This window comes from Cataglyphis hispanica, chromosome 6 (genome assembly GCF_021464435.1).
Source record: "Cataglyphis hispanica isolate Lineage 1 chromosome 6, ULB_Chis1_1.0, whole genome shotgun sequence".
In the NCBI taxonomy this organism is placed as follows: Eukaryota; Metazoa; Arthropoda; class Insecta; order Hymenoptera; family Formicidae; genus Cataglyphis; species Cataglyphis hispanica.
The window spans coordinates 266,738-278,719 of record NC_065959.1 but is presented as its reverse complement, the minus strand read 5'-3'; the positions used below and the strand labels follow the sequence as shown (position 1 = coordinate 278,719).

Genomic DNA, 11,982 nt, shown 5'->3' with positions numbered 1-11,982 from the left:
ATACATATATTTTAAACATATCAATTTTTACATGCTGAAAATTGTTATGTTTCTAGATGAAATTCGAATGGGAACATACAAACAGTTGTACCATCCGGAACAATTAATTACTGGTAAGGAGGATGCCGCGAATAATTACGCTCGCGGTCACTATTCCATCGGGAGCGAGGTGATCGAATCGGTGATGGACAGAGTACGTAGATTGACTGATCAGTGTACCGGTCTACAAGGCTTCTTCGTTTTCCACTCGTTCGGAGGCGGCACAGGATCAGGTTTCACATCCTTGCTTATGGAGAGACTGTCCGACGATTACGGCAAGAAGAGCAAGTTGGAATTCGTCATATATCCGGCACCACAAGTGAGTTCAAAAAAGTTAATTTATTAATTTTCGCAAAAAAAAATTTCTTTAATTTTATAATCTTTCTCTTATCTGAAACATAAATTAAAATTATTAAAATTGATTCTAAAAAGACTATCATCTTTCTCTTTCTAATTTCTGAATACTTCTTTTATAAGAGAATTAAAATTAATAGAGATGAAAATCATGCAGAAAGCAATTTAAGCAATTTATTAAAGCCAAAATCTGCATTTAAAATAAAAAATATATACCTTTACAAAACAAAATTTACCATATGTATTTGAGAAGATTGTATAATACGATTTTTTCAAAAAAATATTGTCACATTTTTTCAGGTATCTACGGCCGTGGTAGAGCCTTATAATGCGGTATTAACGACACATACGACAATCAGTCATTCCGATTGCGCCTTCATGGTGGACAATGAGGCGATCTATGACATTTGTCGGCGTAAACTCGGCATCGAGCGACCCTTATACGCAAATCTGAACCGGCTGATCAGTCAAGTTGTGTCGTCCATCACCGCATCTTTGAGATTCGACGGCGCCCTGAATGTCGACTTGACCGAGTTCCAAACGAATTTGGTGCCTTATCCCCGTATACACTTTCCTTTGGCAACCTATGCCCCGGTAGTGTCGGCCGAAAAAGCGTTTCACGAGGGTATGTCAGTTGCGGAGATCACCTCCGAATGTTTCGAGGCTAACAATCAGATGGTCAAATGCGATCCGCGCGAAGGCAAATACATGGCCTGCTGCCTCCTGTACCGTGGTGATGTCGTGCCTAAGGACGTCAACGCGGCGATCGCCGCCATGAAAGGCAAGAGTTGCATCCGCTTTGTCGACTGGTGCCCGACTGGTTTCAAAGTTGGAATCAATTATCAGCCGCCCACGGCCGTGCCAGGCGGTGATCTCGCAAAGGTATCGTTGTTTTTTTCGAAGAGGGAGGCTTTAATTTAAAATATTAATTTACACACGCAACTTTTTAAATAAAAAAATATATATTAAATTTTTAGATATATTTATATATTTATATCTTAAAAATCTAGACTATATTTCAAATCGTGATTATAGAATTTTGTATTTATAATTTACAAACTTCTAACATAATAGTTATTTTCGTAATATATTGGAATTACACGTTCATAGGTTCAGCGAGCTGTCTCCATGTTGTCCAATACAACCGCTATAGAAGAAGCATGGGCCAAGCTTAATCACAAATTCGATTTAATGTATAATAAGCGGGCGTTTGTTCACTGGTACGTAGGAGAAGGCATGGAGGAACTCGAATTCGCAGAGGCGCGCGAAGATCTCGCAGCACTCGAAAGAGATTACGAGGAAGTCGCCCTCGAATCGCCATCAACACCTGACACACCATTGGAATATTAATACGCGCATTTTTAGAGAATCTTTCAATAAGCCAGCATGTGTATTTTTTCGCTGCCCGACGACTAAGCAAAAATTATTACATAAAAAAATGTCCATTACACTTTACGTTAAATTTTTTGTGCAAAGACAAAAATGTTGTTTATTTTCGTATTATATTGTCACCGCACCTACTTTTATTTTTATAGACGAGTATTTTTTGTAAAAGTTCTTGTAGCATACAAAAAAAATTTATATATATATAATTACATTCTACAAGTCAATTCATCTGCTGTGGAAAAAGTACATATATAGAACGAACATGTAAACACAATCAAGTTTTGTACCAAAAATTTCTTTTACTGAATCAGAATAATATATATATATATATATATATATATATATATATATATATATATATATGTATATATATGTAACATACACTTTCATTCTTCTATTAACATTTCTTTTTTGGTACTCACATATTTATAAAAGTATGTCAACGAAATTTTTTTCTTTATAACTATTTACATCAAATTCATTGCACTTGGAGCAATAATAGTATACAGAAAATTATGCTGAAGTTTATCGCACAAATGCAATACATTACATAACAATTCTATTATTAAATAATTATTAAATTGCTTATTAATTATCCAGGGATGACAATGCTAAGATTGGGTATAAAATAATTTCATAATCATATAATAACAAAAATTCATTATAATAACAAAAATATTTAATGAAGTAAATATTAAGTAATTTTGTTACTATTGATAGTTGCTGTCGCGTTGCTAATAAAGTAAATAAATTACGCGAGTAGACTCATAGAACTTAGCTCGTAAAATTTAAATATGAAGTTCAATTTTATCGCTAATTAAGCTGCTCTAATTATCATATTATATGACAACTTTAGAGTGCTCATTGAACATTATCGTCAGTTTTAATCAACTACATCTATTGTAATAATAAATGATTACTACACTTTACTACACAAATTTGCATTCTTTAAATCAAATATAAATTTTTTTTACACATTTGCCATAAAGCTTCGAATATAATCAGCTATAAAGTGAAATAATGAGCAATATTATTAAATATTTTAATAAAGATAGTCTTTTTATAATATTTTACGATTCGTGTGACATGGGACAAGATGTTATTATCGTCAAAAATATAACAAACTTGACAGGAAGTCATACGCGAATTCATAAAGTATGAACAATTCCTGTGAGATTAATATTTTTCTCAAAAAATCGATAATAGAACTATAATTATGTATACGAACCGTTATTTTTTCTATTATACAAGGAGCGTTGGTATTGGTTTTTTTCCAGGCCATGCCTCTTTGGCATATTTCTTCTTCTTCGGCTCCATCGTCCGCGGCTCTGTTGTACTCGGTAGATGCTCCGGTACATGTGCTTGTACTTCTGTTTGTACTTGATTTGGAGTCATCTCCACTTCGGGTGCCGGATTGGGTAATGCAATACCGAGCCGCGATGTTAGCGACGTGAGAGCCGTGGAGAACGGATTAATGGACATCGAGGACGGCGTAAATTGTTCAGGAGGTAGATCGTGATAGAGATGAGGAGTGGTGGACGTAGGTTGCATATGCTTTAGAGGATTGTGATCTTCCAACAATGATATGAGACCTCCTTCCATACGCATTCTCTGCAACAAAAAAAAAACATACGTTTTTCGTAAAGATTATAAATCCGTTTTATAATTACACAATGCTTCGTTTCCTTTTTTGTAATCGTACGAGATCATCACGCATACCTTGCTAGGAACAACTGTCGTTTGTATAAGATTACGAAACCTCCCAACTGATGGATCGACATCTTCTGGATTAATCACCTCTTCGTCATCGTTGAAAGTGATTCCCTTTTTCTTTCGCTTACGCGTTGGTTTGTGCATCTCATCATCTGTTATGCCAAGCATAGAGATCCGTCGATTATGAGCTGTATTAAATTCTGTTAAATTCTAAAAAAAAAGAGAATTATAAAATTAGATCATATATATATTAGTAAAAGAGTTTAAAAAATTTCTTATATAGTCAAACTTTTAACACGTACATCAAGTTCTGTTTCAGTTTCTGGTAGACCCAACAAACCACCGGCATCAATATCCTCGGATAATTTCTCTAGTTCTTCGATGATAGGTCTGGCACCAGTCTGAGGTCTTTCTCTAATTATATAATATCGAGTAGATGCTCCAAAGTGAAATGTACTATCAATAGGTAATTGAGTCGGTTTGTGGGCTTCTAAACGTAAATTTCCAATAAAGGTACCATGTGCTGAAAAGTCATTGAAAAATCTTTATAAAATATCTTAGCAAGAAATTAAATTCTTTATAAATAGAATTATTGAAATAATAATAACAATATCTTTTTCTTTAAATGCTAGGCTTTATTAGTTGTTGTTAATTGAAAAAGATAAGCATTTGGCATTTAAATTTTATGAAAAGATATTTCTTAAAAAAGAAAAAAATGCATACTGACACTAATATAAATTATATACTCACTGCTTCCCAAATCAACTAGAAATGCCCGATTTAGATGTTTGTGATAAACAAGAGCTGCATGAACCCGAGAACAAGATGCATGATCGATGCAAAAATCATTCAGCTGTTGGTTGCGTCCAAATAAATAACATTTCTTCTCATCCACCATAAGTTTCTGCAATATATATTTATGTGATGAGTATCAATAATGTGTACACATTTGAGACATGACAGAACTCTCATGAAGTCACATGTTATTGGAGTTACACACGATTAATGCAATGTATTATACCTGTATCAATTTATCATTCTTCAGTACATCCAGATGCAATCCTACCGGTGGCTTCCCGGCCCTGGAAAGGGATACAACGTATATACAACGTATATGTTGGACATCTCTACCTTTTTGCGACAAAAATCAGGACGCGCAATTGCGTAAACGCCTGATGCAAATCCCTGAATTTTTCGAGAATTTATTAAACAGTAAACATACCAATTTGGAACCTCGTAGTGATTAGCCATTGTCGTTCACTTGCGCAACAATTTGTTTTCTCCGGTTTTCTCAACTATCCACAACTATACCCGAATAATAGAGCGACAGACACACTTACGAATTATACACACACATACATGCGCGCGCAGATAAAATTTGGGATATGCTCGACTTCCCCCTCTTTTTAGAAAAGGAGAGGACGATTTTCACCGTGCGCCATCTCTCTCTGTCCCCGAAAGTGGCAGTGGTTCCTCTTGTAGAATCGTAGAATGTAGAGTGTCATCGGCGACTTTATAGGGTAAAATTGTATTTTATTGATTTGTACATTTCTTTTTCTTCTTTTTTTAATCTAATCTATGTATTTTTTTCATTTGATGGTATATCAGTAAAATTCATTCCTCTTTAGCTCTATAAAATATTCTCAATACTTTCCCACAATTTGTTTCTCTTTTGTCAAAAGAGTTTTAAATATTTGCTTTATTTTAAAAATGCAACAAGTGTATAAAAAAAGATACGAAAGTGTTGATTAATCTATTTTTCTCTATTATTACTATAAAATTTAAAAGAGACTCAATCCATATATTTGTTAACCTGTTCAAGCAGAAGTACAACAATTGTCGGTGAGATATCAATGACAACGTGATACAAACGATATACGTCTTAACTTCTTAAAAGAGCTCGTATGTAGCAACTCGTCGATACTCGACACGATTATATTGTTTCCAAATATTCGTCCGCGCGATTGTGACGAAACGGAGCTTAGTGAAACAGAAAGACTCGTACGCAAAGGTTAGTAAACAGCTGATGTGTCTATCTGGGACGAGTCACGGTTGACGGAGATGTCATTCAAAATCGGTCAACGTGTCGAGGTACCTGTGAAGGAATGTCAAGGCGTGATAGCCTACGTCGGTCACCCGGCCTTTGCATCAGGCAAATGGATCGGCGTGATACTCGACGAGCCGAAAGGGAAAAACAACGGCACTGTCAAGGGCCAGATGTATTTCAAGGTGAATTAATATTGCCAGTCAATATATCAACTTTCGATGTATTATCAATGATGAATATTGATTCGTCTAGTAAAAGGATTGATCTCTCTCGTTCTTTAGAAATTTAAATACATATATTATGTATGATGTACATAAAATTATGTTAATAGGTTCCAATTTCGCCTACATAAATCAATATAATGTAATAAATAAAAAAATATTTATTTTATTTATCATACATGCATGATAGATTTATTTTATTATTCAAAACAACTTAATTTGTTTGCTAATGAAGAATAAGATATATCTTAATTGTTTATCTCTATGACCGCAGTGTGCAGAAAATCATGGCATGTTTGCGCGCCAAACTCAACTTATTTTGCTGGATGAGGCTGGTAATAGGACAGAGCCTATCAGCCCATCATCAGCAGGTAGCAGTGCCACAACACCAGATGACAGTGCTGCTAGAGCGAGGAGTCGCCTAAATAGGTAAGCATTCCTAGAGACAATTGCATTAAAAAATTTTAGATACACATTTAAAAAAATTAATCTTTATAAAAAATATGTGTATTATAATTTTTCTGTAACAAATGTAACAATAAACTATAAATATTGCTAGTCATATATGCTAGCTCTATAATTCAATATAAATGTCTATAAGAGAGAGTATTATAGTATTTTAATACATTTGGAGTAAAATATTTAAAATTAGCTGTTGATTAAACAATGCTTAATTTATTTGCTTTAAAAATAGTTATCATTGTTAAGCTAACCGAATGAAATTTACGGAATCATTATTTCATAATTTTCATGCTAGCATTAGTATGCGTCGAAGGAATGAACCTACAGCGTAAGTTTTACATTATATAATAATGTCGAGGGTTAAAAAGAACGATTATTTTCTTCCTCCGTGCATTTAAAAATTTCTAATATTCTTTATATAAATTAATAAATAGTCGAGTATATGATTAATAAATTTTTAAAATGTATATGCTGCTCATAAAAGTGTGCGGAGAAAAACATCTCCTGCGAATGTTACTCGTCAGCAATCTGACAAGCTTTCTGGGTAAGATCATTGTTAACTAAAATTTTGGCAAAAGTATTTGTCAGCAGTATATTTTTTGTCGCTACTGTGCTTATTTGGATATTTTGAAAATCGTAATTGTTTTATAATGATATACTTCAAAATGTCAACTGCATTCTATCATTTAAGATCTTTTGCAGCTTTGGAGCACAAGCAAGTTGCCAATATGCTTTTTTGAAGCTTTTACATTTATATATGTAATTTTTTTAAGCTAGTAAATAATTATATTTGTTGCCCTTCTATTATTATGATATAAACATTATATTGCTGAATATTAACTGATTGAACTTATTTGCCAATTTCTTGGCACATTTAAACTGCACTTTCATAAGATATATTTTTAAACATGATTTCTATAAGGTTTCAAAAATTTTTGTAATGTATAATTTGTGTGAAAATTATCACAAAATATTTGACGATTTTGTGATTTATATGTATGTGTACGATTTTGTGATTTATATGTATTTATTTTTTTATTTTTATTTTAAGTACAAATTTTTATTCTTTTTGCTTTTTTATTTTAATATCAGCAATGTAAACTTAATTTTCTATAACAATTTGCAGTTAGCCTCTAGCTTATAGCCTCTAGCTCTATATTATTATCAAAAAAAATAGTATATGATGTTAAATATATATATTGTAAATGTTTTATATTATTTTTTACAGTTCTCGATTATCCTTGACTGGAAGTAGAACATTATTAAGTGCTCCAAGCACAGAAAGTCTAACTGGATCACTGCATGAACGTAGAGATGGCGGCGAGTCATCAATTCCAGCACCAACTTCAGCTTCAAAGCGTGCCTCATTTATTGAGGTAAGACATAACTACTGTAAGCTATGATAACAAGAAAAAGATTATATTTATAATAGTGTATAAGATTGTATTTATAAATTATTTTTATGTTGGACTGCAAGAGCAGAAAAGATCTGTTCATTAAAAGAAACATGATCTAAAAAGATTTAAAGCATGATATACATACAATAAGTAGTGTAATTCTTATGAACAAATTATCTGTTATTTTTGTGATATACTTTTATTGTTTTTAACTAACAAACAGTTTCTGACATTTTGAACTCTCTAGGTTTTTCGATTATTTGTATGTTTCTCATATTCTTGTGCAAAGAATCCTATTCTATGACCCAGTGATATATCAGTCAAAAGCAATTGTGCACGTATACGTTTTATTATGACTGGAAAGTGTGCTTGGAAATATATGAGGTAGAATTATAGGTAGCAAATTCTAAGAAAGAACAGAAAAAAAGATTGAAAAATATGTGTGAAAGCAAGTCAGAGGACTCTGTTGACACAGAATGATTCATATGGGAATGCACGTACGTGTTTCAGAAGTCCCCTAGCACGAGCTCGCCTCCCGGCAAAAAGCCAAAGGCCCAAGATGATCACAATAATGTAATTAATATTCATTAATTGTAATATCTCAATTTTTTAATATATATATCACCTCTCTAATATCTTGTTCTTTCTCATATTAGCTGTTTATCCATCATAAAGCATTGTAACAAATTTTTTTATAACAAATTAACATCATAGCACCTTTGCAACGGATACGCCCTTCTTAGTGGATTACAGACTTGATTTCGTATTATTCTTTGCCACATCTTTTCAGCATTATTGTGTTTAACATCAGCTTCATTAACTGAGTTCTACGATATTTGGATAGTTTATGATTTATAGTGGGAAGGGGCATTCAGTATCATGTCGTATGTTACCCTTCCTTGCGCAGTTAAAAATTGAACATCATCAACATTTATATATGTGTTGCAAGTATAAGAATAATAATACTTAGTATACTATGGGGAAAATTTTTTTAACAACATACTACAGTGATGTAACTTTGCCTGATTAATGATGATTCTCTCTCAGAATTATATATTTGTTAAGAATTAATTTATCTAGAATGGGAATGCAAATGATACATGTGCCAATCATTAGGATGTAATACATGAAATAGTCGATGAAATGAATGAGAAATAGCTCTGACTTTAGTATATCCTGTGTAAATGTTTTATACAACATATGATTCAATATATCAGCTGTGGGTTTTCCTATATATATATATATTTGTTAGTACTAATAGAGTATTCAGTGTAGCTTGTTGGTGTTTGCTGTCATAACTAATCTCTCACCATTAATCACCATAAGACAAACTAATTCTACTCAAATGTAAATACAGAAACAATATCGTATTATATCGTATAAAATCACATATGTTTCGTAGGAAATGTGGGGTGTTTTTTTCATTGCCGCATTTTGAGAATAATGATCTTTCTTTTTTTATTGTCTTTTTTTGCGCCATCCATATACCGCATTTACGTTATTACCATGTGTGTATATGCATTTCGAGTTAGCACAGGTATGCAGGTTCAGAGGATCTTGAAGAAACTCTTTGGTGATATACAATTCTTTCATGCGATAATAAAAAGAACACCCAACGGTACAAAACTTGATATATATATATTATCTTATTTTCTTTTTTCTGTAATGCAGACAGGTTTTGTAGAAACGTTGAAACCACAATTCGTACCCGGTCAGGTGATGGCAGGTTCGGCAGCGGTTGCGAATCTAGTGGAAGAAAAATTATCACACTTGCAACTTGTACAAGAAAATGATAACTTGAAATCTCAGGTAAACTAAAATTTCTCTTACAAATACGCTGAAGATTTTCTCATTCTATTTTTATAGATTACATATATCTCATGTAGAATTATGACATATGTAGATATATATAAATACAATATTATATAGGTACGCGATCTTACTGAGAAAGTAGAAACGCTGCGTGTAAAACGAATGCAAGACAAGGAAAGAATGAAAGATTTCGAAAAAACAAAACTTCAAGTCGAACAGCTTCTTGAATTCAAAGCTAAAGTCATGGAAAGTCAAGTGAGTACACACAACTCATGTATATACAACAGCAGATGTATATATATATATAATGAAAAAATATATATTTATTATAAATATAATTATAAAATATATATTTTTAAATAATAGTTTTATAATAGTTTTATTTATATATATAAAGAAATTATATAGATCCTTAAGCTCTTTCTATTTAATGAATTTATCTTTTTACATAATTCTTAAATATATATATTCTCAATTTTTTACTTTCATTATATTTATATTATCAAAGGCAAGTCTTCAGAGAGAACTTCAACGAGCTCGACAAGAAACTAGAGAAGCTCACGCGGCGAGGGAACAATATCAGGAAGAAATGGCGGACCTTGCAGAGACTGTGGAAATGGCTACATTAGATAAGGAAATGGCAGAAGAAAAGGCCGAAACCCTACAAATCGAATTAGAGCAGCTCAAGGAAAAGTTGGAGGAACAAACATTGGATCTGGAAATATTACGTACAGAAATGTCCGAACGGGTATAACATCTTGTCTTCGTTAAAAATGTTTGGCGCGATATTAATATATCTTTTTTTTATTGTATTTTTAGCATGTATTTAAATAATATTATTATTTTCTCAAACAAGACAGCCGGCGGCGGATCGGCCACGGGGGCCTCTAATTACGAAGTGAAACAATTGGAACAGCAGAACAATAGGCTACGTGAAACACTTGTGAAAATGCGCGACTTGTCAGCGCATGAGAAACACGAATTTCAGAAACTACAAAAGGAAATGGATCAGAAGAAATCTGAGATTTTGGAATTAGGACGTACGAAGGAGAAGTTGTCGGCTCGTGTCGAAGAGATGGAACATCAGATAGCAGATCTACAGGAACAAGTATATATGATGCTTATCTAATTTACAGTAATATTTCATCCGATATACTTGCATATTTTGATGTTCTTCGCAGGTCGATGCGGCATTAGGAGCCGAAGAAATGGTTGAGATGCTAGGCGAAAAGAAAATGGCGTTGGAGGAGAAAGTGGCTGAACTAGAAGAAGCTGTTGCTGATTTGGAAGCTCTGCAAGTATGTAGTCTTCATATATTTTGAAATATACAATATAAAATATACAGTATGTGACAAATCCATGATAAACAATACAATGAATAACTTTACATAGGATATGTCTGATCAACTAGCCGAATCATCCAAAGAGTTAGAGTTGGAGCTTCGTGAGGAGTTGGATCTTGCTCTTGGAGCAACGCGCGACGCTCAACGGCATCGAGACGCCGCGCTAGAGACTCTCGCGGATCGCGAATTAACCATCACGAAATTTCGCGAACTCACGCATCAATTGCAAGAACAATGCTTGCAGTTGCAGCAACGAGTTCAGTCGACAGAATCCACTAAGACTAATGTTCGAGGTGGGTAAAAAAACAGTCGTGTAATATGAGACTTCATTAAATTATTTTTCGTTTTTCTCAGAAAAGATTCCATTCCTTTAAATTTATCGTTTAAATTTAGGTACGGATCAACAACTCGCAGAGATACTAGACTTCCAGAAAACGTTCGCTGAAACTCGAGCGCAAACTAAGGCAGTCGATCTCGAGCTACGTCGATTGGATGCCGATGAGGCGCGGAATCACGTACGCTATTTGTTATCTTTTATGCCACCGGCATTCTTGGTTCGTGGTGGAGATCACGATGCGATATTAACACTCTTATTGATACCAAGAATGACGAAGAAAACAGAGATATTGATTTCGCAAGTTCGAGAGAAATATAGATCTATCGAGAAAATAGATAGGTAATAATTTTACTTCGTGCAACTTATATATAAATCTTTTGTATAATACTTTGTGTCTCTTTCTATCTTATAGAGCTTCGGTAGTGAGAGGTCATTCGGTGGCGCAATACTCGTTCAGATCTCGTTTATGTTCACATATGTACGCCTTACAAACGACTCTGAGCTGTTTCGAATCGGCTTTGAACTCGTGTAGTCCGGAAATGTTACTCAAAGCGGGCGCGGCTTATCCGGAAATGGCTGCGCAAGAAAAGTCCTTGGATTCATTAATCGAGCTGGCTAAGAGAGATCAGTTGGATGAGAATTTACCGATGGACGCGATAGAAAAATGTTGCACCTACTTTGCCACGATGTTCTTTGTGCTTTTCGGCGAAAGCATGTCTGTCAATCAAGCACGTCTGATAGTCAATGGTACGAGAACATTAAGCAACACGTGCGACGCCATCGTCACTGACGCTACGGCAATCAAAGCGTTAATACAAGGAGAGGGTGGTGATATAGGTCTGTTAACATGTCATTAGATTAGATTTGATTG

The 11,982-nt window shown here is 33.7% G+C and overlaps 3 protein-coding genes across 10 annotated transcripts in view; 2 read left to right on the top strand and 1 right to left on the bottom strand.

The window, feature by feature from the left end:
• Window positions 1-2,004, top strand: part of LOC126850402 (tubulin alpha chain-like) — a 28,584-nt gene extending 26,580 nt beyond the window's left edge. For all 4 annotated transcript variants that reach the window (XM_050593366.1, XM_050593367.1, XM_050593365.1 and 1 more), the window contains 3 exons: window positions 57-358; window positions 694-1,275; window positions 1,504-2,004. In XM_050593366.1, coding sequence (XP_050449323.1) covers window positions 57-358; window positions 694-1,275; window positions 1,504-1,743 — 1,124 coding nt within the window. In that variant the 3' untranslated portion in view covers window positions 1,744-2,004. The remainder of the gene's footprint in view (window positions 1-56; window positions 359-693; window positions 1,276-1,503) is intronic.
• Window positions 1,597-4,891, bottom strand: LOC126850407 (nuclear inhibitor of protein phosphatase 1). Of its 2 annotated transcripts, XM_050593378.1 has the most exons (7): window positions 4,715-4,891; window positions 4,514-4,574; window positions 4,243-4,396; window positions 3,795-4,015; window positions 3,499-3,702; window positions 3,008-3,390; window positions 1,597-1,720 (listed from the first exon to the last, which is right to left on the bottom strand). In XM_050593378.1, exons 1-6 carry the CDS (start codon window positions 4,741-4,743, stop codon window positions 3,022-3,024), a joined length of 1,038 nt encoding a protein of 345 aa, XP_050449335.1. In that variant the 5' UTR covers window positions 4,744-4,891; the 3' UTR covers window positions 1,597-1,720; window positions 3,008-3,021. The 2 variants fall into 2 exon arrangements, with proteins under 2 accessions (XP_050449335.1, XP_050449334.1); XM_050593377.1 differs by lacking the exon at window positions 1,597-1,720 and having other exon boundaries at window positions 2,517-3,390.
• An 11-nt stretch (window positions 4,892-4,902) lies between these two features.
• Window positions 4,903-11,982, top strand: part of LOC126850389 (dynactin subunit 1) — a 121,608-nt gene continuing 114,528 nt past the window's right edge. For 2 of the 4 annotated variants that reach the window (XM_050593303.1, XM_050593302.1), the window contains exons 1-15: window positions 4,903-5,012; window positions 5,318-5,721; window positions 6,035-6,189; window positions 6,518-6,550; window positions 6,707-6,766; window positions 7,451-7,598; window positions 8,130-8,192; window positions 9,291-9,428; window positions 9,549-9,686; window positions 9,940-10,179; window positions 10,288-10,539; window positions 10,613-10,729; window positions 10,824-11,067; window positions 11,168-11,450; window positions 11,524-11,948. In XM_050593303.1, coding sequence (XP_050449260.1) covers window positions 5,554-5,721; window positions 6,035-6,189; window positions 6,518-6,550; window positions 6,707-6,766; window positions 7,451-7,598; window positions 8,130-8,192; window positions 9,291-9,428; window positions 9,549-9,686; window positions 9,940-10,179; window positions 10,288-10,539; window positions 10,613-10,729; window positions 10,824-11,067; window positions 11,168-11,450; window positions 11,524-11,948 — 2,464 coding nt within the window. In that variant the 5' untranslated portion in view covers window positions 4,903-5,012; window positions 5,318-5,553. The remainder of the gene's footprint in view (window positions 5,013-5,317; window positions 5,722-6,034; window positions 6,190-6,517; window positions 6,551-6,706; window positions 6,767-7,450; window positions 7,599-8,129; window positions 8,193-9,290; window positions 9,429-9,548; window positions 9,687-9,939; window positions 10,180-10,287; window positions 10,540-10,612; window positions 10,730-10,823; window positions 11,068-11,167; window positions 11,451-11,523; window positions 11,949-11,982) is intronic. The other 2 variants (XM_050593304.1, XM_050593305.1) reach the window with 2 other exon arrangements.